At 58.9% G+C, this 24,941-nt stretch overlaps 2 protein-coding genes and 1 long non-coding RNA gene across 5 annotated transcripts; 2 read left to right on the forward strand and 1 right to left on the reverse strand.

The window, feature by feature from the left end:
- Positions 1-604: 604 nt before the first annotated feature.
- Positions 605-1,313, forward strand: LOC146754809 (uncharacterized). Its single transcript, XR_014938803.1, has 3 exons — positions 605-744; positions 1,039-1,091; positions 1,179-1,313. It is a non-coding gene; the product is annotated as an uncharacterized LOC146754809 (long non-coding RNA).
- Positions 1,314-2,659: 1,346 nt separating this feature from the next.
- On the forward strand, positions 2,660-11,009 carry SPDEF (SAM pointed domain containing ETS transcription factor). The gene is made up of 10 exons (XM_085527148.1): positions 2,660-2,758; positions 3,670-3,908; positions 4,688-4,757; positions 6,238-6,525; positions 6,815-7,172; positions 8,718-9,053; positions 9,268-9,465; positions 9,541-9,588; positions 9,725-9,865; positions 9,944-11,009. The coding sequence occupies exons 1-10, from the start codon at positions 2,660-2,662 to the stop codon at positions 10,120-10,122; spliced, it is 1,956 nt and encodes a 651-aa protein (XP_085383274.1). The 3' UTR covers positions 10,123-11,009.
- A 709-nt stretch (positions 11,010-11,718) lies between these two features.
- PACSIN1 (protein kinase C and casein kinase substrate in neurons 1) lies at positions 11,719-24,034 on the reverse strand. Of its 3 annotated transcripts, none has more exons than XM_015885274.3 (10): positions 23,824-24,034; positions 15,587-15,719; positions 15,284-15,440; positions 14,972-15,207; positions 14,657-14,812; positions 14,155-14,330; positions 13,927-14,047; positions 13,722-13,846; positions 13,391-13,584; positions 11,719-13,080 (listed from the first exon to the last, which is right to left on the reverse strand). In XM_015885274.3, the coding sequence occupies exons 2-10, from the start codon at positions 15,647-15,649 to the stop codon at positions 12,971-12,973; spliced, it is 1,338 nt and encodes a 445-aa protein (XP_015740760.2). In that variant the 5' UTR covers positions 15,650-15,719; positions 23,824-24,034; the 3' UTR covers positions 11,719-12,970. The 3 variants fall into 3 exon arrangements, with proteins under 3 accessions (XP_015740760.2, XP_015740758.2, XP_015740759.2); XM_015885272.3 differs by lacking the exon at positions 23,824-24,034 and adding an exon at positions 20,166-20,260; XM_015885273.3 differs by lacking the exon at positions 23,824-24,034 and adding an exon at positions 16,049-16,189.
- Positions 24,035-24,941: the final 907 nt, after the last annotated feature.

Here is a 24,941-nt window from a genome sequence, read left to right on the forward strand (position 1 = left end):
AAAAGTTCACAGTCTGCCATCTTGCAGCCCAGGACTTGCAGGCACTGAGGCACATTGATTCTTGCACTTCCTTTCCTCCAGGACATTCTGTGTGTGCTGTTAAGTGAATCCAACTTAAGAGAGCTTGTAAAGGATGGGGGCTGTGCTGGGAGCTCCCGTTCAGGAGGGTTCCCATTGGGCTGCTATGGACCATGGTGAGGCCACGTGGGGGTCCTTGCAGGCACGTGTGCCATCCCTTGGGCTGGTGGCATTTCCCAGGCCTGGCCTTTTTGCTCAGGGCACCCAGCCGAAACATTTGCCTATATAAACTATATTCTGGAGCAGCTTAGATAAAGCTGATCTCTTGCTTACATGTGACTTTGTTACTAATCCTCACCAGAAACCTCAGTATGTGTGCGCTGGGTTTGCTTTTGAACATTTGAATAAGTGCCTGAAGCTTTCATGTGCTGTTTGAGCTTGGACTGAAAGCCTCATGGGAAGCAGACATCCTGCTGCCTGCACCTATGGCTGTTTGTTTTGCACCACGAAATGAACGCGCCCCTTCAGCTCTGGGCGCTCACGGGTGGCTTTAAAAGCAGTCTCTGTTTGGATAGGTTGGGATACCCCCCCTCCTCCCCAAAAAACTTTTCACTCACTGCTTATTTGCTCGGAGGAATCTGTTTGTCTTTAGGGTTGCAACCTGTCAGAGGTTCAGCAGAGCAGGACAGTGATCACACCTCCCTCCTAACGCTGTGTCCCAAGCAGGCAAGTAGCTTTACACTCACTGGGTGGTGACGCACTGGAACAGGTTGCCCAAGGAGGCTGTGGGTGCCCCATCCCTGCATCATTCAAGGCCAGGCTGGATGTGGCTCTGGGCAGCCTGGGCTGCTGGTTGTGCACCCTGCACACAGCAGGGGGTTGGAGCTGGATGAGCATTGAGGTCCTTTGCAACCCAGGCCATTCTGGGATTTGTGTACTCAGCCAGTGCGTGAATGGGAAACATTAAACAGAAATGATTTAAGGGAATATTATCTCTAACTTATCCCATTCATAAAACAGCTGAGTAAAAGCATGCACTGGAAACCAAGAGCAGCAGCAGATGGCACACACAGGTAAGCAGCAGCGTTGTTTGCTCCACCGAATATTATGGGATCAGGGCTGGCTTAAGAGCTTGGTGTGTTCCCTTATTGTGTTTACAGCTTCATCCTCAGCAGTGGAACCTCCACAATACCTGGGCATGGACCCGAGTAGGTGCCAGCAGAGGGAGCTGAGTGTTCCTCATCGGCAGCGTCTGTGAACGTGGAGTCCCCAAATGCTTGTGGAGCAGAGGGAGCTGGTCACACATGTGGTGTGTGCCCTGTGCTACCAGCCTATAGAAAGGAGCGTGGCCCAAGCTGTGCATTGCTGGGACTTGGGGAGCTCCATGCAGGGGGAGCAAAGGAGAACCTCACACTTGTTGTTATCTAATCTGCCCTGTTTTCCTTCCTCGTTGTTTACCGTGCTGGAGTTTCCTCAATTAATTCTGACAGCTGCAGGCTGGGCTGTGATGTCAAACCATGGTGCCGAGGCATCGGATGTGACCCTGGGGGTGACCCTGTCTGACTCAGAGGACACAATGGGATGCAATGGGACCGTTCTCCCTGACCTCCCCATGGTGAGGATGTGATGGCCCTGGTACCTCCATTATCCCCACATCTCCTGCATGTATCCATTCACTTACAGGGTGGCTCAGGGTGGGGAGAGAAGGTTGGCATTTCCCAATGGAGATCCCACTTTGTCTCAATCCAAGGAGGCGATGGGGAGCCTGGTGTCCCACCAGACATGCAGTAAGAAGGAACCTCTGGTCCATCTGCTCCACTGGGGGCATCCCCAGCTCTGCTGGGAGTTGGGGGCTCTCAGAGACCTCCAGGAATCCCACCGCTCTGGGACCTCAGCCCAGGCTGATTGAGCACAGGGGCTGCTCTGTTGTGCAATGCCCGCAGGCAATGCGGGGTGTGGGGCAGCAGGTGAGGTGCCTGAGAAGCAGGTTTGTCCAAATTTTAAAGGGATCTGCATACGTAGCGATAAGGAAGCCATTATTTGAAGAGCAAACAAATGGAAACTGCTGGAGGTACTTCTTCCTTTTCTTTTTGCAGGCCAAGGGTGCGGTGCTGATGCTGTCGGCGGGCAGGATTGGGTCCCACAGTGTTGTGTGTGGGGCTGCTGACAGCTGCCCCAATGGGGCTGGGTTATGTGTGCTCCTTAGGGTCAGCTCTGGGATCCACCATAGGCTGTGGTGCTGTGGGTGTCCCTGGGGACTGGCAGGTCCCTGGGTGGGATCCCTGCCCTGCTTGCCTCAGGCAGTGCCGGTGCCCTCCTTCCTTTTGGGGCTGTGGGTGTCACGGTGAGGGCTTTGTTTTCAAAGGGCAGCTCATTCCCATCCTTCCCCCCCATGGCTTTTTTCATCGGCTTTTGGTTGAGGATTAGGCCTGTGTTGACAGAACAAACACTTTGCTGCCCTCAAATCCACAGCTGAGAACAGAAGCCATGTTCTCACCACAACGGGGCCCAAGCCAGCACCGGGATGGGGAGAATTGGGTTTGGGGTGAGGGTGCCTCATTTGGGGTCATGTTTGGGGCTGAGGTTGGAGCCTGTCTGCCCCCCCCCCCCATCCCTTGTTTGATGGGTCCCCAGTGAGCCCATGGCTGTGGGTGCTGCTGGGCAGGACGGGGGCTGCTCCCCTGGGCTGTCGGTGTCAGACCTGGATGATGCTTATCAGAACAAGCATCTTCGGAGCCGGGTGACTCATGGCTGAGTCACAGCTCCCTGTACATTGCATTGCTCATCCCCAGCTGCTCCTGCTGAGCCCTGTCAGGTTGTCCCCATGACCCCTCCATGGTGTGAGATGCTCAGTGCTGGAGAGCAGTGCATGGAGTGGCTTCATCAGGTGGATCTGAGCTCTGTATGGAGCAATGGGGGTCTTACCCTTCCTTGTGGGGGGCAGGTTTGGGGTTTTCTGCTCCCAAAGCTCTGCAGCTCCCATGAGCTGAGATAGGCAGCTGGGTGCCATTCACCTGCCAGCCCTTCCCACCCAGCTCTGCCAGCTTCCAGCCAACGCTGCAGCTTTGAGAGGCTGATTTTAATGGATTCCCACCCGGGACAGAACTTTCTGCTGGGCAGGGCAGCACAGGGCTGAGCTGTGCCCATGGGGCTCCGTGTGCTGCCCTGGGCTCACGGGTTCTCCCTGACCCCGTGTCTCCCACGCTCCGGGGCCGTTCTGCCCAAGGATCATTTGCACGTGGGGAGAAAAAAACTAAGCAAGCAATGGAGGAGAAGAATGAATTTGCATTTCTTCATGGCAGCCTCTGTGGGAAACAAAGCTGCCATAGGGCTGTGTAAGAAGACATCGTGTCTGCTGGCACCGGGCCCTGCCTGTCTCACCTGGATGCGTGTGTAGGGCTGGGAACTGCTGCTGGGTGCCTGCCCACCCCATTGATGGGCTGAATGGGGAGGAAATAGGCATGAGATATAGAACCATGGGCTGGTTGGGCTGGAAGGGACCTTAAATCCATCGGGTTTTATCCTCTTTGCTATGAGCAGCGACCAAGTCTGGGTTGTTAGAAGTTGGTGCAGCCCAGCCCCGAGCTGTGTGTGCTCATTGCTCCCCCCATTGCCATCTGTGGGTGCCCATGACCTGTCCTCACCCCACAGAGCCCTCATTTGCTCTGTGCTGAGCCGGGCGCACCCTCAGCCCTCTCTCAGCCTTTTCTTCCTGGCACCGTCGTGCGACCCGCAGCCACTTCCAGGCTTTTAATCCCAGGAGACAAAAGCTGGAGTTTAACTCGAGCCGGGGCTGAAAGGAGCCGGGCTTTAAGCAGGGAACAGCAAACACGCAGCTGGATCCCGCAGCTCGTCGCCTTCGTCAGCGGCACCGCGGCCGGGGAGCCGAGGTCGGGAGCCCCGGGTTGTTTTATCAGGGTGGGCCCCACGGCTGCAATAACTGCGGCTGTTTGCGCTGAGCATACGCACGTCGCCCCGTAAATGGGTTTAATGGCAACAGCTGGGAGATGGGGAGGATCGGGGCAGGGGGCAATAAAGGGGAGCGGCCCCGCATGGCCCCACACTGCTGGGCTTTGGGAAGGGGAAGGAGGTGAGAAGGGGATGCTGTGCAGTGGAGCTGCTCGGGCTCATTGCATCTTGCTGCTCCTCGTGTGCTTTGGTGATGTGGCTCCTGGGGGTTCCAGCAGAACCACAACCCAAAGGGTTTCCTGGCCAAGAGCTGCAGCCCCGGCTCCATCCCTGTGCTGCTGGGGGGGCTGTGTCCCCACTGACACCTCATGGGGTGCAGGGACACCCCCAATGGGTCAATGGGGTCAATGGGATGGTGCTCCATCCTCACATCAGCTGGGGTGGCTCCTCCTGGGATGGCTGCCCTGACCTCTATATGTCCATCCTCCAGACACAATAAAGCTGGGCTGGAAGTGAACAACAGGCTGCAAACATCCAGGGAAGAGCAATTAAGATTACGGGCAGCAGGAGGGCGGTGAGCAGCCACCTCCTGCACTGCAATGGGATCCCTACGGGGGGAATCCCATCTCCACGCCGCGCTGTGCTGTGGGTGCTGCTGTTCTGCACAGGCAGAGCAGAAAAGCCGGCCTTCATTTCCCCTCTCTCCTTGTTCCCAAGGTGTTGCAATCTGTTCTTTTCCTCTTTTGCATATTGTAACTAGAGCTGCTCGCAACCTGCTGCCATTGCACAACTCCGGGGTGACGCAGGCGGCCACAGACGTGGGCTCCCATGTGGGGCAGCCCCATAGCAGGCCCTGCCCATAGGGACCCCACCTTCCCCATCACCCCCAGCCCTTTGGGATGCTCCTGCAGAGCTGAGCCCCCTCTGCCCTGTGCCATCCCATTGCATCCTGTGCCGCCCCATTGCATCCTGTGCCATCCCATTGCATCCTGCTTCTAGTTTGCTCCTGGCCTTGCTAATGAGTGATAATTCAACCTAATGAGCAAGGGAGTCCCCTGGTTGACATCCCAGCAAGGAGGGCAGGTGTTTTGTGCACGGCCTGTGCCTGCAGCCATCCCTTGTGCTGGTATCTGGATGGAGCTGTGATGGAGGGCAGTGATTTGCAGTTTGGGGCCATACACCACCCAGGGAATGAGAAAGGGAATGGTGGCCACAGTGGTTCCCCAGCATTCGTGTGGGTGTGTGGCTCACCTGGAGGTTCTGCTCTGTATCTTAACTCCCCACGGCTGACACACCTTTGCTTCCATGCACAAGGGCTGATAAAGCTCCCCACGCTTGGTTGGATGCGGGGTTGTGATCTGGGTCCATTTGGGGACCCACTTGTGGGCACAGCCCCGGGCAGCCCAGTGCACTGTGCAGCTTATAGGGATGCTCCCCCCATTTATGCCATGCCCCCACCCCACTGCCATGCCCCCATCCCTCCCACCTCCATCTCCCCCTGCCACGTGTTCCCAGCCCGGCTGTATTTCCCAAACCAGGAGCAGTGCTCACCTCGGGTGGCAGCAGCCCTAATCTGGGGGCAGTGTTTTCCATAGGATAAGATAACATTAAGGCTCTGACCGCCTTTCCGTGGGGTTTTATTTCCCTCTCTCCTCCCGGCTCACACCTGCGCTTATCGGTGAGCAGGAGGGGTGCGGAGCCCCTGTGTGCCATGGGATGCAATAGGGGGGAAGGGATGACAGTAACCTGGTGAGGGTTTGGGGCACTGTGTGGGGTTTGGTGCAGGGGAGGCTGGTTTTGTACATGAACTGCCCGAGCTGTGCTGCGTTCTTGACGTGTTCAGGGTGGCCATAAATACCAGCTCGGGGTCTGTCTCGGTCAGAACAGCTTTTTCCTGCTTATGCCGGTGCAGACAACCCAGACCTGGAGCATTGTGTGTCCCCACTGCGCCCCACACAGCAGCGATGTGGGGAGGAGAAGGGACCACAGCCCTGTGCTGATCCCCAGCCATTTGGAGGTGCAGCAGGTCCTGGTTTGTCCTGGGGGGCTCAGAGCAGCTCTGCTCCCCCAAAGTGCTGTGGGATGCTGCTGCAATGCACCCAATGGGGCTCCGTGCTCCAGAGGAGCCTTCAGCTCCCACCCCACACATCTATGGGTGGTTGGGTGGGAAGGGGTTGATGGGGGTTCGCTGCCCTATGGGGTCCCACGTGGGGCTGAGCCTGGCACCAAGCTGCACCCCATCAAGGGTTAACCCTGCTTGGGCTGTTCAAACACCTCCAGCTGAGGTAAGCACGCAGCCTGTTTGTTCAGGTAAATAAGGAAGGAATTGGATATAATGGGCTGAGGAGGCATTTGCTGAGCGTGTCCCCGTCTCACGCCTCCTCCATCCCTCAGCCACTGCTCCCTGTGCCCCGTCTGTGTCCCCACCCCACACAGTGTCCCCTGGCAGCCCGTGAGCCGGGTGGGTGCTGTGAGGCATCATCCCCACTGGGGCCCTGCACCTGGGGCCATGCCCACCCCGAGCACTGTGCTGAGCAGCGCAGGGTCAGCTCTTCCCACCCACTGCTGGGACCGATGCTGCTGCTGAGCCCCGTCAAGGTAAGAGCCACACAACCATCCCTATGGACCCTCCTGGTGGTTGGGGATGGGTGTAGGGTTGTCTGCCATGGTCACCCCATCTCAGGGCAGCTGTAGGCACAGCCATCCCCTGCTGTGAGCTCCTTGGGGGGGTTATCACCCAAAATCAAGTGTGGTTTGCAAGACCCCAACGTGCTCTATGGAGATGGGGTGATTTGGGTTCACCATCAGAGCTGCTGGGTCCCGTAATGAAGGTGCTGTGTGCTCAGGGGCATCTCAGAACCCTGTCACCGGAGCAGCACCTTCTTAGGGCTGCTGTTTCCCTGGATTTCTGCTGTTTTCTCCCCGAGTGCTGGAGGCACGTTGGCTCCAGGTTGGATTTTTATGGTTCTGCTCGGTTAGTGAAACACAAACGCTGCTCGGCTGCCAAATCCCCCACAATACGGCTGTCCTGGCGGGCAGGGAACTGCCTGCTATAAATAGGGGCTCCCTGGCCCTACATGGGGAACACCAAGCTCCGCTGCTCACCTGGGGGACGCCGAGCACTGGGGCTTTGCTTGGGACACCATTGGGTTGTGCCCGTCCCCACCCCACTGCTCATAGTGCAGGGCTGGGGCAGCCTGACCCCGGCGTTGGGACACAGCGCCCAGCTGTCAGCACCAATGCAGGTAATGGGGGGTCAGGGGAGGGGGGTGGCAACTTTGGGACCCCTGGGTGGGCTGCATCCCTGCTGTGCACTGGGTTTGTCTCCGTGTGGGGCTGCAACCCCATAGTGAGACCCTGATCTGTCGCATTTCTGTATCTGCCCCACATCCCCAGCCTGGCTATGGGGTGTCTCAGGGCATGGTGTAGGGTTTGGGGACTCCCATATTGTGTGTTGTTTGCTGATGGAAGAAACTGGGGACAAACCCCAAATCCCTGATAATAGAAACAGGTTTGGGGGCAGAAAGGACTTTGCTGGGTCCCCATCCTGTCCGAGCTGTCGCTTTGGGGTTGGTGGGTGCAGCGTGTCCTGCTGGCAGTAGGGATGTGTGGGGCGGCTGTGGGTCGCAGTGCCTGGGGGGTGGTTGGGAAGCACCTGCCCGGCACAACCTGTTCCACCGCGGCTTAGCAGTAATTAACGGCCCCATTGTTCGAGGGTCGGGGAGGGGGGGGGGGGGTTATTTCTGTTTAATTTCCCTTGTTTAAAGGCCGTTTGTGGAGGTGTCGCTGCTCCGGGGCACTGCGGTGTCCCCACGGCTCCCATCCCCGACCCCCACATGGGGCTGACACCAGCACTGATGGGCTGTACCTTATGGAGCTGCCATAGGGACATATAGGACACAGCTCCAGTTTTCTAGGGAAAAGCAACAAGGGAGAGAGAAGGGGGGAAAAAAGGCACCCGAAGCTGCGAGCAAACAGGTCCCACCCAGGGAAGGCAAACAGCGGCCCCCGCCCTGCGAGCACAGAGCAGCTCAGCGGGTTGCAATGGGGCCACGTTCCCAAACGCCCCGATCCCCCCCGTGCCCATCTTAGGGCTGGCAGAGGGTTGGGGGCCGAGCAGCTGTTGCCGCGTCCCTTTGTGCCGCAGCAGCGTGGGGCTGCATGAAGGAGGATCCGCTAAAGCTCCTCTATTCATCCGCTGCAGATGAAGGGGAGGTTTGGGAGCCGGTGCCATCGCTCAGGGAAACTGATGGTGGGGGGGCCCCACTGCCAGGCTGAGGGGTTGCTGTGCAGCTCAGTGCTGCCCCTTCCCCTCGTCCCCGTTCCCCAGTTCCCTGTCCCAGTGGATGGAGCCGTTCCATGGGGTTGCCGCAAGAATCATTCAGCCTCATCCTCCTGAGCCCGCAGTGGATGGGGACGGAGCAGTGGGAGCAGCTTTTGTTGTGGGAGAGTGAAGGAAAGTTGTGATCCAGGGTAGACAAATCCATGTGGCCCAGGAGAGCCGTCCATCAGCTGACGCTCTCCATGCACATCACTGGGCCTGCAGGGTTTGTGCATCACACACACAGGGGCTATAGGGGCTCAGCCCCACCTGGGACCCCCCAGTGCCCCATATCCAGACTCCATCTCCCACCCCAAAACCGGATCCATCCCCGGCACGACCCCAAGCCAACATTCCTCCGAGGGCTGCCCGGGCGCTGTGCGTCTCTTTGTAGGATTTTCCCCCTCTAACAGGCTTAGTTAGTGCTGCTTTGTGCCTGAGCCTCTCCTCCCCCCCCTCCCCATCCCAGGTCTGAGCACTGGCAGCATGGGCAGCCCCAGCCCCCCCAGCACCCCGTTCTGCCTGCACTACTTCGACATGCTCTACTCGGAGGACATCGCGTGGGCTGCCAAAGGGATGGGGGAGACCTCCCAGAGCGGCACCCCCGGGGGGAGAGGGGAGGTGAAGAAGGAGCCGGAGCAGTGTCCCATCATCGACAGCCAAGGTCTGGGGCTGGGGGGCGATGGGGAGCTGCAGGGGGGGCTGCCCTTGGAGGAGCACTCGCTGGAGCAGATGCAGAGCATGGTGGTGGGTGAAGTGCTGAAGGACATCGAGACGGCGTGCAAGCTGCTCAACATCGCTGCAGGTGGGTGCAGGCAGAAACCCCCCCCCCCAAAAAAAGAGACCCATAAAATACTCCCAAAGTATTTTGATATTATCAGATCAACCCCTACAAAGCCTCCAGAAACTCCTCAAAATGAGGAGGAAGGGCTCCCTCATCCTCCCCAGCCTCGGCCCCACGGGGGTGGGTGAGTGCAGGCCCTATGGGGTGACTCAGCTCTCACTGCCCCCAACCCCAGACCCCGCAGACTGGAGCCCCGGTAACGTGCAGAAGTGGATCCTATGGACGGAGCATCAATACCGGCTGCCGCAGCTGGGGAAGTCGTTCCAGGAGCTGTCGGGGAAGGAGCTGTGCGCCATGTCGGAGGAGCAGTTCTGCCAGCGCTCGCCCGTCTGCGGCGACATCCTCCATGCGCATCTCGACATCTGGAAGTCGGGTCAGTGCGGGGTGGGGGGGGTGGTGCTGAGCTGCAGGGTGGGCTCCATCTGACCCCCAGCTCCTCAATTTCCAGCTGCGTGGATGAAGGAAAAAGCTGCCCCGGGGGATGTGAGATACTGCGGTGAGTTCTGCCTGGCTTTGCCGGGGCCCTGACCCTGGTTTCAGCCCCAGATGGGGTATGAGGGGCTCCGTGTGTCCCTATGGGGCAGCTGCCCCCACCCCCAGGGCTCATCCCCATCCCACCCCTCCTTGCACAGGGGGTGATGGCAGCTGGGCAGACAGCGAGGTGGACTCATCCTGCGCCGGGCAGCCCATCCACCTCTGGCAGTTCCTGAAGGAGCTGCTGCTCAAACCCCACAACTACGGGCGTTTCATCCGGTGGCTCAACAAGGAGAAAGGTGGGTGGGCGCTGCTGGGGTCGGGGAGGGGTCCAGGGGGGGGTCAGCCCCAAACTTCCCACCCCCATCCCCTCATAGGGATCTTCAAGATCGAGGACTCGGCGCAGGTGGCTCGTCTGTGGGGCATCCGTAAGAACCGTCCGGCCATGAACTACGACAAACTGAGCCGCTCCATCCGGCAGTACTACAAGAAGGGCATCATTAGGAAACCCGACATCTCACAGCGCCTCGTCTACCAGTTTGTGCACCCGCTGTGAGGGACTGAGCCTGCGGGGACCCTCACTGCCCTGCCTGACCCCAGCGTCATCTTACAGAGCTTTAAGACTGTGGTTGGGTTCGTCCCTGTGGACCAAAGGGACCCTGCTGTCCCCATAACCCCGACTTGGAGAGGAATGAGCTCAGAGAGCACCGTGGTCTGCCAGGCTCCAGGGCCAGGACTGTGCATGGAGTGGATTTAGGGGCTGGAAGCTGTGAAGGGGGATAAGGAGATGATGGATGATGTGTTGGGGGGGCTGCCTGCAGCCTTGGGATTGATGGTGAGAGCGTGCTCGGGGTCTCTGGGGCTGCAGCCGGGGACCTGCTGTCCCCACACACTGCCTGCCCTTCTCTGCAGCCCTGGGCATCATTTGGACGTGCCCTTCCCATAGGAGACCCCGATAACTCTGTGGCATCTGGGAGCACAGCACAAGCGAGGACAACAGCCCTGGCTATGGGTTGGGCACTGTGGGGATGGGGAGGTGGGAGGGAGCTGGGGGTGCCCCCAACCACCCACCCCCATCTGCTATGGCTTCACACCTCTGCAAATACAGGGGGCTCCACCTCAAATCCCACCTCATGGTGAGGGTGTGAGCTTTGTATGGGGCATGACTGCACAGCATGGGACCTCAGCTCCAGCCCCACAGCAGCCCCCATTGAGCAACACCCCCAGCCCTGGGCACGGGGAACCCCGGAGCCCCCCACCCTCAGCACGGTGCTGCCCGCTGGGTTTGGGGTTTCATGTTCTTTAGGGAAAGAGACGCAGCTCTGCTGTTTCCCTCTGGACACAGAACTGGGGATGGTGGGAGCTGCACGTTACACGACGCTCTGAGCTACCTGGCGATGTCCACCTTGTACATTACAGTCATTATTTGTTTGATTTTCTCCATTGTTTCGCCTGGCGCTGAGTTGTGCTTTAGGTTCAGGTGGAGGGGGCAGAAGGGAGCCCTGCATCCCTGTGTAAAAAGTAACTCATGCTCGTTCTTCTGCCTGTACCTCTGTCCAGCTGCCCGCATGGTGCTGCTCTCCATGGGCACAGGGGCAGCCCCAAGCCCTGCTGCATACATAAGGGAAAAGCAGTTTTGTCCCCCTCCCTCCATCCCACTGCTCACAGCTGTTTCTGTTTCCCCAGAGCTGCCAGGGACAGGGGCTGGTGACCCACATGTTGCACCTAATGTGGGTTTGGGGTTTGCAGGAAGGCTGTGCATGCCACACCAGCACCTCAGGGCTTTCCCACCTCCCACCTCCCCCAGAACAGCTCAGGATCCCATTGCCCTCACTGGGAATGCTCTTTACCTACTTTATCTCAGATCCTCCTGAGGGCTTTGCAAGGCTTTGCCCCATGGCTCAGCCCACCCCGCAGGGTGTCCTCCCCATCCCAAAGCCCCCAGCACAGCCCACTCTCCCTGTGCCATTTCCCAGCTGACCCCAAATGCAGCCAGCCCCTGTCCTGCAGCACCCAGAGCCCCATCCTGAGGTTGTAGAGGGCACTGGTTGGGTTGGATGTGGGGGTTTTGGCACTGACCCCACAGCAGGGTCCATAACCACAAGGGCAGAATCGGATCGACGCACACAAACCCAAACCTGGACCCGGAGGATGCGCACAGAGGTCGGTTATTTTCGCTTGCTGCTTTAGTTGTTGTATCCACGGTCATTACAATCACAATATATATATATATATTATATATACTTCTTAAATTACACAATCGATGTACAAAAACCGGGGTGCATTGCTGAGACGGGCGGTTGGGGTTTGTTGTCTGACTTTTTGTATGGGGTTGTTTTTCTCTCCCCCCATTCCGTGTGCTGGGCAGGAGGGGCTCAGTGCCCACACACGGCCCTCGGAGGAGCGCTGCATCCCTGGACCAAGCAATTCTCAAAGCCAAAGGAGAGTGGGAGGTTGGGGGGGAGAAAGAAATGGTAACGATGAGCTGTAGGGAAGTGCATGGGGCAGCAAGGGGGGGTGCAGTGTGGGGTTGTGCAGGAGCACACATGGGTGCTGGGGGGCTGTGCTTTGTGCAGAGTGAAGGTGAAGGAATGGAGTGAGCGGGGCTGCAGTTCCCCTCCCCCTGCAGGAGCTCGGGGTCTGAGGGCACCAACCCAGCAGCACCCGGAGGGTCCCCACTCTCTCCCATTTTGGCTGCATGGGGGTCCTTGGCCAAGAAGCATTTTGGGATCTGCTTCGCTCTCACCGAGTGCTGCTCCCTGCAGAGCACCCTGGGCACAGCTTTGGGCAGCGAGGAGGAGGAGGAGGAAGGTGGAGAGATGCCACCACGCTCCATGGTGGGGCTGCTCCTCTTCCCCCCAGTGGGGACAGCTGGCAGTGGGGCAGGTGGGGACGTTTATCCCCTTCCTTTGGGGATGGAGGAGGAATCAGAGCAGAGAACATGAAAGCATTATAAAACAAAAGGTGCAAAACCCCATCGCTTCTCCTTCTGTTTGGAGAGGGGTGAATTGGGTTGGTCCCAGGAGATCAGCGCCGCATTTCGGAGCAGTTCCAGCCAATCAGAAGGCGGCTTCATGAGTTCAGTATCTTTAAAAACCAACCGAGGAGGAGCTCGCTCTGGTCGGACTTTCAGATCTTGAGGTATCGGCTTTTCACTGGGATAAAGAAATCATCTCACGCGGAACGGACGGCGTCGGCTTTCGCTTCACGTTATCTTAGAAGAAGAAAAAAAAGCCACTATGCAAAATACTCTTCGGAGACAACTCTTAAAAAAATAAAAGCTCGGTCGGAAAATATGTCTGAATCTCTAAGAGGGAGGAGTGACGGAGCGGCGGCGGGTGGAGAATGGAGACGACGGAGGGCGGGTTGGTCTGCGGACGGCGACGAGGAGCACAGCACAAGACTTAGATTGCCTCCACGTAGTTGGCGGGGTACAGCCCCAGCTGCCCGTTGTCCAAGCGCCCTTTGCACCATCCCTGCTCGTCTTCTTCACCCAGCTTGGTCAGCTCATCCCCTGCAGGAGGAGGGAGGAAGGGAGAGCTTGATGATGGAGCATCCTCTGGGGTGTGGGATTCATGCTGGGTGAGGTTTACAGGGCAGGAATGCAAAGGGTGCCCCGTGATTCCTGCTGCGCTCCATCCCTCCCATCCCAGGCAGTGTTGTGCCTTCCCCTCTCAGTGTGATGGGCTGAAGGTTGGACTCATTGACCTTGGAGGGCTCTTCCAACCTTAATGCCTCTCTCTGCTGAAGAGCTGGGGTAACTCTGACCCCATTTGGTGGATTTCCCACCTAAAAGGGGAATCACCCCTGGGACAACCCGTCACCTGCTTTGAAGCTGAGCTCGTCCTGCTCCTGCCCGTCGTAGTCGTACAGCGCCCGCACCCGCACGCCTTTCCCTGCCGAGTCCTCATCGAAGGGGTTGGTTCCACCATTGGCCTCGCTGGCGTTGAAGGAGTTGCTGCCCTCATCGTCGGACCACTCTGCGCTGTAGGTCTGCCCACGGTCGTGGCTGCTGACACTGGGGTGGGAGGGAGAGGGGATTTGGGATGGGCAGCACCCCAATATGGAGCCTTCCTAAGCTGCAGCATTCAGGACCCCAGCTAACAGCACAGCCCCAGTGCTGGGACTGGGCTGCACCACCCTGATGGCACTCACCTCCCGCGCTCTCCTGCTGATGCTCCGCTCTCTCCCGTGCTGCTGGCGTTGGTCAGAGTCACCCCTTCACCCTTCTTCACCTTCTCCTTGCGCGTTATCGTGTGCGTCAGGTCCGGGTTCCACTCCTGGAGGCACAAAGCGTGAGGCTCTCAGCATTCAGCTGTTGGGATGTGGACCCCAGTCCATGGGGAATGCTGAGCCTCACCTCAAACTGGGGCCAGTTCATGGGCATGCCAGGACCACTGGTGCTGCGGAACCACCGGAGATCCTCCTGAGCATCTGAGAGGCGGATGGTCTGCTCCAGCTCCCGGTAGACATTGGCATAGCTGTGGGGAGAGGTGAGATGTGGGGTGCCATGGGGTGCCCCATTCAGGGCAGCACAAGGAGACTTCATACAGTTAGTTTCTGCCCAGACAGCAGGGAGAGCCCCTACCTGCTGCTCTCAGCCAGGTTCAGGTGCCTTTTGATATCCAGGAGCACCTCCTTGAGGAAGTTGAGCCTCTTCTCCTCAAACTGCTGGCACTGCTCAAAGACCTGCTCCATGCTCTCCATGTACTGCGGGGTGCACTTGTTCAGCTCATCCAGAACCTTCTCATACTTCTCCTGAGTCTGCAGGGTGCATGAGGTGCCTGGTTACACCTTGAGCCCCCACAGAGCCAGGCTGACCCATGGGTCTCCATGCTGGGGAGCTTCTCCTGAGCCAAAGACCCTCCACAGGGAGAAATGAGGCTACAGGAGAGATCTTGCCCCAGTAGGAAGGTAAAATCTCTGCTCACACTCACTACTGCCTGTAACCTTGTACACACAACCAGATACAGGGAAATGGGAATAAATGGGGACAACAAAGTGGTGGTGTCCATTTCCACTGCCCTGTGCTGCATGAGCCCGCAGCAGGGGCAGCAGTGGAGCTGCACCATAGTGCTGATGGCTCGCACCTTTTGCACGTCCTGCTTGCACTTTTCCACTTTGTCCTGGAGTTTCTTCTGCTGCTCGGGGGTGTTGGATTGGTCTGCCTTGCTGTTGGCCTCCCGGGTCATTGCCAGCTTCTCCTCCTTGCAGGCCAGGTGGTAGGCTTTCTTGGCTGTCTCCAGCTATGGGGAGAAGAGAGGATGAACATGGGATTAATGAGGACACCGTAACACCCAGTACAGCTCCTGCCCTGTCCCTCTGCCTGCAGAAATGTGACATCCAGCTTGGACCTAGAACTGGGGCTGGGGCAAGGTCATGTCATGCCATGGTTCTCCTCTCACCTCCTTGAGCTTCTTGGCCCAGGGCTTCTGTGCTTTCCGGAAGCCATCCTCAGCCTCTTTGGCCTCCTTGAAGCCCCCCATGATCTGTTTGTGGTAGGCGTCCTTCTGCCAGTTCTTCACCTTCTCAAAGTCATCGTTCAGCAGGCTGTTCTTCACCTCCTGGTGCAGCTCGCTCACCTTGTCTGCCTCCGTCATGATGGCACCCCACGCTCTCTCCAGGCTGCCATACTGGGGGCCTGGGGGTGTAGGGGATGGGTGAGCACCCCATGCAGCTTGGCCCCCCCCCCCCATGGCATCCAGGTGTCCCGATACCTTTCTCAATGAGCTGCCTCCACCTCTTGGACCAGTCAGTGAGCTGCTGGGCGTAGGACTTCTCAATCTTGGCCCTCTCGTGCACACAGTTCATGAGATCATTGCAGAGCCGGTGTCCATCATCAATCCGCTTCACTGTGCGCTTGTAGTTCCCCACCTGGGTTGGGGACAGGGATGGGGATGGAGATGTGGATGGGGACAGGGGGACCCCAGAACTGGGCTGCCTTCAGAAGGGAAGGGCACGGAGCTGGGTGGTGCCAGCAGAGCAGGACACAGAGGGGACAGGGTTTGGTAAGGGCTCACCTCCCAGAAGCTGTCGGTCGTCTCCTCGGTGGCTGCTGCCGACTCGTCGTAGGAACCCGACATGGCTCCTGGCACGGCCTCGGCCGTCAGTGCGGGCGCTCGGGGGCTCTTGTGCAAGCAGCAGCCTCATGCACTGGGGAGAGCAGAGGGGTCAGGGTGGGCAGCAGGGACCCCATTCCCATCCCCTACACCATCACAATCCCCATCATCTCCATCCCCCATCCCCTGCAGGGTGAGCATCCAGTTGCAGGGGATGGGGACAGTGCCCCTTCCGTCTTCCCTCCTGTGTCCCCCATGTCCCCTTGTAAGGTGCCATGCAAAATCCAGACCCGATGCAGACATCCAAGCCCCGCGGTTTCTTATGCAATGTCTGGTCAGGCAGAGCTGCCACAGAGCCACCGAAACCCTAAAGCTGCTCTGCTGGGGTGGAGAAACATGGGGAGCAACACGGGGAGCCCTTACCCAGGGGGGGCCCTGGCCCAGCTGCTGCACATCCTCAGGGGGCCGAGGAGTGGGGGGAGCTCAGCCCGGAGAAATTCTCGTCCTGATATTCCAGCCTAATCCGTCCTGATCTACAGCAAAACGGCATCCCCGGAGCGTCACGTGGGGGCTGCTGCATGGCTTAACCCTTCACTGCTCCGCTCGGAGCTGCATGTGGGGCTGGGGGATGTGGGGATGGGGTTGGGGGGTGGGCATCGCATGGGGACTTGGGAAGGGGTCAGTGGATGGGCATTTAATGGGGATGGGGAGGGGACCACGAATATCACGGTGACAGTGGGACGCTGTTATCCCCATGGGATGTGCTGGGCTTGCCCTGCATGGCATCTGCCACCAGCACGGGGACAACACAGCCACAAACCACACAGAAGTGCTGGGGTGGGGGCATACAGCTGTGATCCCCAGCACCATCACAGCCAGGGAGGATGGAGATGCAACGGGAGACCCAGACACCTGGGTCACATCCCATACCTGGGAGAGGGCGATGGCATGGGGTGCAGCCATGGGATGCGGGGTGTGGGGTTGCTCTATGTGCACACATCGGGCCCCATTGGGATGGGGCAGGGAGGAACGAGCGCTGAAACAGTTACTGGTGCGCCACGGCCAGGCTCGCTGTGCTGGAACTAACAGGGCCTCGCAGGGATTTAGTGATATAACCAAGAAACCCACCAATCCCTGCCCGCCCTCCCCAGCCAGTTAAAAATAAACCCGTGCCTGTCCCTCGCTCCGCCGCAGAGACGCAGATGGATGGGGAACACGGCAGAGCAGAGCGCAGCCAGCACTGTCCCCGTGCAGCCCATGGCGTGCAGCACCCACCCACGTGCAGGGGGCACCTACAGCACGGCCCCCACCTCCCTGCATGGCCCCCACCTCCCTGCATGGCCCCCACCTCCCTGCATGGCCCCCACCTCCCTGCACACCCACAGTGTGCCCCAGGCTGCTGGGATTTGTTCACACCTCAGCTCTGGCTCTGAGTTTTGTCATGGATGTGGTGCAAAGCATCCTCAGGGGGTCACCCCAAGGCAGCCCTGGAGATGCTGGGGGGGGTCCCATGGGACCCATAGGCACGGTGCCCCCCAGGCTATGGGGTACCGCAAGGTTTTGCTGCAGCTCAGCATTCAGTGCTGTTATTTGGGTTCGAGCTGCAGCTTTGGGGGTTATTTTTGGCTCTGCATCGCTTTCAACGTTGCTGCCTTGTTGCTGCTCTCCTGCCATGCACCCAGACACACAAACACGCATGCAGGCAGACATGCACACATGTGTGTGTGTGCTCCGTGCAGCCAGACCTGTGCTCGATGCCCACCGCCCAGGCTGCAGCGCAGCCCCCCCATCCCCTCCATCACTTCACATTGAGGTGGCTGGTGGTGATGCCCGGTGGCTGAGCACAGTGTGGGTGAGCTGCCAGCCCCAGCTGGGTGCTGTCATTGGGAACCCTGAGCAATGCAGCTCTGCATCCCTGCCCTGAACCACCCCAAAAGCCACCAGAGGGTTTTGCAAACTGCAGCAGTGAAGTTTGTCTGAGCTCGTGCCCCTGCAGATGCTGCTGTGTCCTTGGGTTGCTCCCACAGCCTCAGCTCCCCCTGCACCTCTCCATCCTCCCCAGCAGCCTGCTCTGTGCACAGCTCAGCTCTTGAGATGCAGCTCCTGCTGCTGCAGTGGGTCTCTGTCCCTGTGCAGGTGCTGGGTTCTGGGATGCAGGCGCTGACCCCATGCAGGCAGGAGGTGCTGCAATGCAGAGGGCTGGCACTGCTGATGCTGTGGGCACAGGAGCTGGGAATCCCCACAGCTGCACCATTAGGAGCTGCTTGAACCAGGCTGCACCCCCATGCTGGGGCTGGGGATAGAGAGGGTGGCATCACAACCACATTCACTATCAGTGGGTTTGCTACATCCACTGAGCAAAGCAGATCTGAGCCCTGCTGCAGGGCTGAGAGTGCTGATGGGGTCGGTGCCATGCCAGGATTAGCCTTAGTGCCAAACCCTCCTGCAAAGTGTCCCAGCCCTGATGCAGCCCCTCAGTGCTGCCCAAGGACCTCATCTGCAGGAGCACGTGAGCAGGGCAGGATGCAATGTGCTGCGTGCTGTTGTCATGTAGCTCCTTGGTGGCTCCCAGCAGGGCCATCAGTACAGCAGAGAGCCCTGGCAATTCAAAATGAGCTAATTGTCTGGGCTGGTCTTATTGCAATTAAACGCGGAGTCCTGGCTTGTCACAAAACACCCTTCCAAGCAGCTGTAATGTGAAATAGGTGCTGCATTTTGGTTTCCTCCTGCAAGGAGCCTGGGGGTGCGTGTAGGGCTGTACTGGGAGGGATTCAGGCTGCATTTCAGCAGCCCCAATTTGGCTGCAGGCAGCTGATATCCTCACCCCTATTGCTGCTAATTGCAAATGGTGGGTGCAGCACTGGTGGCCTCGGTGCCACATGAAAACCACTGTAGCTGAAGACAAACAGAACAGCAGTGCCAAGAGCAGGGCCCCACCTCATGCACACTCATTGCACCAAGGAATGGACACAGGGTGCTTCTCTATGGGGTTCCAGACACGGCAGTGCTGTGGGGCTGGCTGGGGGGTAACGCACACAGCACATCCATGGGGCGATGTGTGGGTAATGCTGGGAACTTCTGAGGTTCTGTTCCACTGAGCCCTGTGCAGGACGTGCCCATGGCAGCGCCTTGTCCCAGCCCAGGGGGAGCAAGGACAGGAGGGGACGGGTCCAGCGAGCAGACCTGCAGCTTCCTCCAAACTGGAGCATTTGCAAAGGAGGTTCATTGGAACAGGATTGCTACAAGAGCCCCACGTCCCATTTGTGGACAGCAGGGAGCCCACCTGGCTGGGATGGGGCTGGGATGGGGCTGGGATGGGGCTGGGATGGGGCTGCGTGCTGCCAGTGCTGCCACATTGCATCACCAGGGCAGTGCTTTTTGCTCCAGGACCTGGCAGCAATCAGCTTCACATTCTGTGTGCTCTGCAGAAATATTCCTCCTCCTCTCCCCTGCGTTATCTGGCTGAGCACGCAGGACACCCATCAAAGTCTTCCAAGGGATTTTACAAGCCTTGCTCAGATTTCTGGAAGTTATGCGTGGCATTTGCAGATAACAGCAGCGTTTCTCTCCGGGGGAGCTTGCAGCCAGAACAGGTACAGCGGATGTGCCAGGAATGTGGATAGACACCAGTGGAGATCTGGAGCAGGATTGTCAGCCCCATAATGTGCTCAGGCCTGGGGAAGGGAAACTGCTCTGAGCCTCAGTTGCTGGGGTTCCAACTTGCCTTGCAGCTCTGCGGCTCTTCTCAGCCTGCCTTCTTAGCTCGCTGCTGTAAACAAGGATGCTCTGCCTCTTGAGTAGGGATTTTTGCAGTCCCAGGAGTGGGGTTGAGATGGAAATCCAAATATGTGCTTTGCAATTAAGCTGAGAAGTGCTGGAGGATGTGGGGGCGCTGACCCCTTGCTTCCATATGAAGGTGTGGGGAGGCAGAGCACTGTGTGCTTGAGGGGGGGGTCCCATCCAGGGCTGGCATCCCCCTCCTCCTGCCAAGGGCTGGCAGTGATGGAAGTGGAACGGGGCTGTAATGGGGCTGCCATGGGGCTGCCAGGTACCTGGGGTTTGGCTGTTAGTGGTGGGGGAAGAGACTGGGGTGTGGGTGGGGGTCTCAGTGAGGGGGAAGGAAACAGGGAGAAGCTGGGGGGAAGGCAATTAAAGGAGGGGTTCAGCAACAGGGTGAGGGGCTCATCTGGGCAAGGAGACAGTGATGGTGGGGGCAACACGAGTCCTCATCCCTCCGGACCATTGGAGCAGCCGGGGAAACTGAGGCACGTCCCTGGTAGTGCAGCAGGGTCACAGCCCCAGCACCATCACGGACACACAGGGGAACTGAAGGTCATGTGTGCATCCCCCCAGCTCACACTGATGATCAGGTACATCATACCCTGCCCTGGGGGGTGAACATAAACCAGCTCCTCGCAACACCCCCCTGACCCCCCCATGCACACAAGGCACCCCAAGCATCCCGCAGCTCCATCCCCCTCCTGTCCCCCGTCCGTCCCCAGGCTCCCTGCAGTAACGCACCGCAGGGGCTGCCGCTTACCTGGGCCGGGCTGTGTGGCTGCAGGGGGCTCGGGGGGGTTCGTTGGGACGCTGCGTTGCGCTGCGCTCAGCACCAGCCGGGCAGCAGCACCGTGCACGGCCACGGGAGCGCGCCCAGCCTGCAGCCTGCAGTCGTCAAGGCAACCAGGGATGGAGCCGATGCTTAAAAGGTTGCAAAAACCATCCAGGGAGGATGTGGACCCCCCCCTTCCCCCCAACATCCACATGCCTCGGCATCAGGTTTCTTAGGAAGCAGGAAGGGCAGGTGTTTGCTGCGCCCTGTGTGCACACCTGGGGCTGTAGGGTGCTCAGCACACACTCGTCACAGTGCAAGGTGATGTGCTCCTGGGGCACAGTGGGTGCTGGGCTATGGGGGCACACACAGCAGCACCTTGTGTCCGGCCCCATTGGTGCTGCAGGGCTCCAGCAGGGCTGGGAACAGGTTCTTATCAGCCTCCAGCTGTGCTGCAGTGTTGCTCTGTCCTTGGGATCCTTGGGATCCTCATGCAGCAGGTGCAGGGCAGCAGGATGGGATGGAGCAGAGCTCTCCCTCCACTCCTCCCCCTGGTGCTGTGGGGAGGGTTTCATGGCTGAGCTCTTATAGGAACAAACACCCCAGAACACCTTTGGAGAGGCAGCTGGTGCCGCCTCGCTGCCAAATGTGCCAGCAGGGAAGGAGCTGGTGCAAGAGCTACATAGAAACATGGGATGGGGAAGGGGCAGAGTGGCTGCACCCCATGAGCTGCTGCTCCAAGGCCATGGAACCAGGCAGTGCCTCCTCCCAAACCCCAGGGTTGTGTCTGGGCATTCATCCCATTGTGCCACATCCGTGAGCCCTATGGGCAGCAGCAGCTGGAGCCATGGTGCGGGTGGGCTCTCCCACTCCCCATTGCCTGCGTTTTCCCCCAGTTCTGGGTGATGTCAGGGAAATTCAAAGCTGGCAGGAGACGAACGGCTCGGGCTGAGTAACCGAAGCCGCCCACAGGAGCTGCAGTAATGAGGCTGGCTGCTTGTCGGGCTGCAGCTGCCCAGATCGGGTTGCCCACAGAATGCAACCCGCTCCCATGAGGCTCAGCCTGGATCAGCTTTCCCCTAATGAGCGCCTTCCATTCCTTAATGAAGCTTGGTGGGTCTGTGTGCCATCTGAGCACGTCTTCCAACCTTTAGCAAGCCAGAAAGGACCTGAAATATTTCAGGGCTCTGTGCTGGCAGCAGGGGAGGAGGCAGCGTGAGACCCAGGTGAAATAATGCTGCCCCAACACAGAGCAGGGGGCTCAGGCTCCTGCAGCATCATTTGGTCTTTGCTCTTTGCCATTTCAGGGTCCTCAGCCCCGGCAGCATCTGGGCACAGGGGAGCAAATGCTCTTGGCATTAAACACTGGGGGGTGGGGGGGGATTCCAGTGCCCTCTATCACCTGTGATACATGGAGCCCTGCAGTTCAGAGCCCTGCAGTGAGTGCCAGCTGGATGCTGTGGCACAAACACGGCCATGACAAAACCTCCCCCATTGTGCACCATCCCAGCGGTCACTATTTCCTGCAATAACTCATTTCCCCCTTCAATAAAATGAGTTTCCCCATGGGAAGCAGCGGGCAGTATTGGCAGGAAATTAGCCTTGATTTATGTGGCTCCTTGGCACTCTGAAATTAAGATTCTTCGAGCACCACAGTGAACTGAGAAGCAAATCATCCTGACTGCACTGCTGGTGCAGCAGCCCCATGTTTGTGCCCTGCATCAGCTACAGATGTGCTGCAGGTCCCAGGAACACTCTGGCTCGCTGGGAGAATGCAAACACGAGGCTATTTTGCATCTCTAATTGGCATCGGAGGATAATTGGCCCCTCTGCAGCAGTTATGCAGAAAGCCGGTCATTGTGAAGGGCCCCCGACGTGGGGCAGGTGCTGCCAGCAGCCCAGCTCCCACCACAACAATCCCCTTTTTGTCTGCCCATACCCAGCCCCAAGGCGTCCTGTGAGCCCCTTCCGGGGCAGGGGCCGGGACATAAAGGCTCCTTTTTATTGGGAAAATGCCTGTGTGTGGGGTCTGCTGTGGGCAGCAGCTGGGAGCAGCGTGTCCCTATTGCTCACAGCCATGGCAGTGTTGGGGTCGCTGCCTCCTTTTCCCCCCTGCTGCTGTGCCCCATGGGGAAGTGCCTTCTCCAAGGCTCCTGTTTGCCTTCATGCCGTTGCACAAGCACTGCCCTGCTCGCTGCCCCACCGGGGACAAAGTCTGTCCATGGGGCAGAGCTGCACGTGAGGCTCCTGCAGCCACCCGGGCTGCCTTTCCTCAATCCCTTTAGTTAAATCCATCCCACACAGGAAGAGGCAGCGATGGCCAAGAGGGGTAGGAGGGGATGGGGACACGGCTGCGAGCACCCAGAACAGGCTCAGTGCTGTCACCAGCAGCCCTGGCATTCAGCCACTGATAAATTCCCCTTTGCAGCGTTAATCTCCTTCCCAAGCCTCTCCTCTCCCTTTTCCAGCTCTCATCCCTGAGCTGAGGAGCCGTGGGGACGCAGCACATCCTCACCACCAGCAGTGCCACCATAGTCCTGCCTACCCAGAACTGCTGCATGGGGTTATTTTCTGCCTTGTGAGCCCCCAGCTGCAGGAGCCACATCTCGGTGTAAGGTCACCGTGCCCCACAGCTTAGGGGCAGCCCATAGTGCAGGAACTGCTGTGTCCCATATATGTGATCTGTGGCAATGCAGCACCCAGCGGGAGCAGCTCGGGGAGGCTGCAGGAGGAGCGCAGCTCTAATCCGTTTAGCAAAGTGCTTGCTTGGCTGTTTGTGAGCAAGGAGCAAGAATGGCAGAGAGGAGATGTGTGCAGAGCAGCGGGATGGGAAGGACAAGGGCAGCAATCCTGGTCAGGGCGTGGGGCCAGGAGATGTGTTTCTCCCCTGCAGTCATTGCTGCATCCCTGGGTCTGCTTTTCCCCTCCTCGTCCTATCGGTGACCCATCCTGGTTCTTCTAAAGGAGCAATTCTTTGCACCCAGGGCTGAGGATCCTGAATTTCTCACCGGGCAAGTCAGAGGATGCCAAGCGCACAGCAAGGAGGCAGAGGGAAGATGAGCACAATCGTTCCGTTTGCTGACAGCCCTGACAATTGCAGGCTGTTCAGGGCGGCTTTTTGGCTCCCAGCCCTCTTTTATCCATTGTGGGGAGCTGGAGGGACCCCGTTCCTGGTGCGGGATGCTCTGCGGGCTCTCCATGGAGCAGCACAATGGTGCCAGCCCCCAGCTGACAGTGAGCCTGGCCTTGGGGCACTCCTGGGGCTGTTATTGAGCTGATGCAGGTTTTGCATAACGTATAGAGCGGGGGCGAGCTGCGAGATGCCACAGAACCTCAGATGAGACCCACCTGACAGCAGCCCCCCGAGCTCAGGCACAAGATAGTAAGCAATCCCCAATCCTAGAGAAGTTTGGCCATGTCATAAACCAGGCAGCACTGAGCTGCTATGCCAGAATCTCACCTCCCAGGTCCAGGAGCATTACAGGGCTGACACCTCCAACAGGGTGCACAGCAACACGCCGATACCAAGCGTCCCATCCGCACAGCAGGGCCACCACCATCCCCATCACCCACCGCCCACCGGGAGCCCCCCACTGCCAACATCTGGAGCCAGAACATGCCGGGAGCCCCGGAGACGCGTCGGTACCTTGGGCAAAAGGCTGCAGGGCCCATGGGAGGGCACGGGGAGGGCGCTGGGCTGCGGATGCTGGGCGGCACTGGGGGTGGCCGGGGTGATGGCTGGGAACCCAGAGGCTCCGTCTCACTCGGGCTGGTTCTGCACATTGGGAGGAAGGTCACGGCAGATGGGGAGGAGGGGGTAAAGATCAGCACGGAGATTACAGAGGCATTTTTAGCCAGCCAATCGCCACCCCGGCTCGGCATAATGACTCCTTCGCAGCACAAGGTGAAAACGTTACCGCAGGAGCGGCGAAGAATAAGCTCGGGTGGCTGCGGGGGGGTCCTCAGCCTCATTGCACACTGTGCTGTGAGCTGACACCTCCCCACGCTCTTTCCTTCCCCTCCATCCTATGGCTCACAGCCCTTGTTCCTTCCCTTCTCCCTGTGTGATGTGGGCAGACCTGAGGGTGCCCCATGGTCTGATGGAGGGATGCACCTAATGGAGCCTCCACCCATCTCCCCTGGGGTGCTGAGACCTCCAAGCAGCCTTAAGTGCTGGGTGCTGTGTGGGGTATGGGACACAGCCTGCGTCCTGCCATCCTGCTCTGCCTCTGCCCTCAGCAAACCCCATCCAGGACCAAGGGAGCACAGTGGGATCAGAGAGTGTTAGTGTTGTGCTGAGCAGCGTGGTGTGAGCGGAGCTGTGTGTGCTGGAGCCCCAAATCCCAGCACAAGGAGCTGCTGGGAGCTCGTTGTGCTGGAACCACGAGCCCTTTGCTCTGCAGGGAGCAGCGTGGGTGGAACTCACTTACACGCTCATTTTGCTCCCTGGGATCCCAGCCAGAGCTTTACAGCCCGGCTCCAAAGGGCAGCACTGACTGACCAGCTCCTCACGGCTCTGCCTGCAGTAAGGGCTGATGGCAGCAGGGCTCAATGTGAGCACACAGAGCGGCTGGGAAAGCCCTGCTGGAACATCCCCTGTCCTCCATGTGTATGAATACAAAGGCTGCTCGTCCCCATTATGAGGCTGCATGGGGGCACCCAGGGAAGGCCATGGGCTGCTGTCAGGGTGAATGCATGGTGACTGCTGTACTCATAGCAATAGGAAGCCATGGCCAAGCCCTGCTCTGTGCCTCCTGGTCCCCC

Source organism: Coturnix japonica, chromosome 38 (genome assembly GCF_054131305.1).
Source record: "Coturnix japonica strain WE chromosome 38, WE-NBRP24, whole genome shotgun sequence".
In the NCBI taxonomy this organism is placed as follows: domain Eukaryota; kingdom Metazoa; phylum Chordata; class Aves; order Galliformes; family Phasianidae; genus Coturnix; species Coturnix japonica.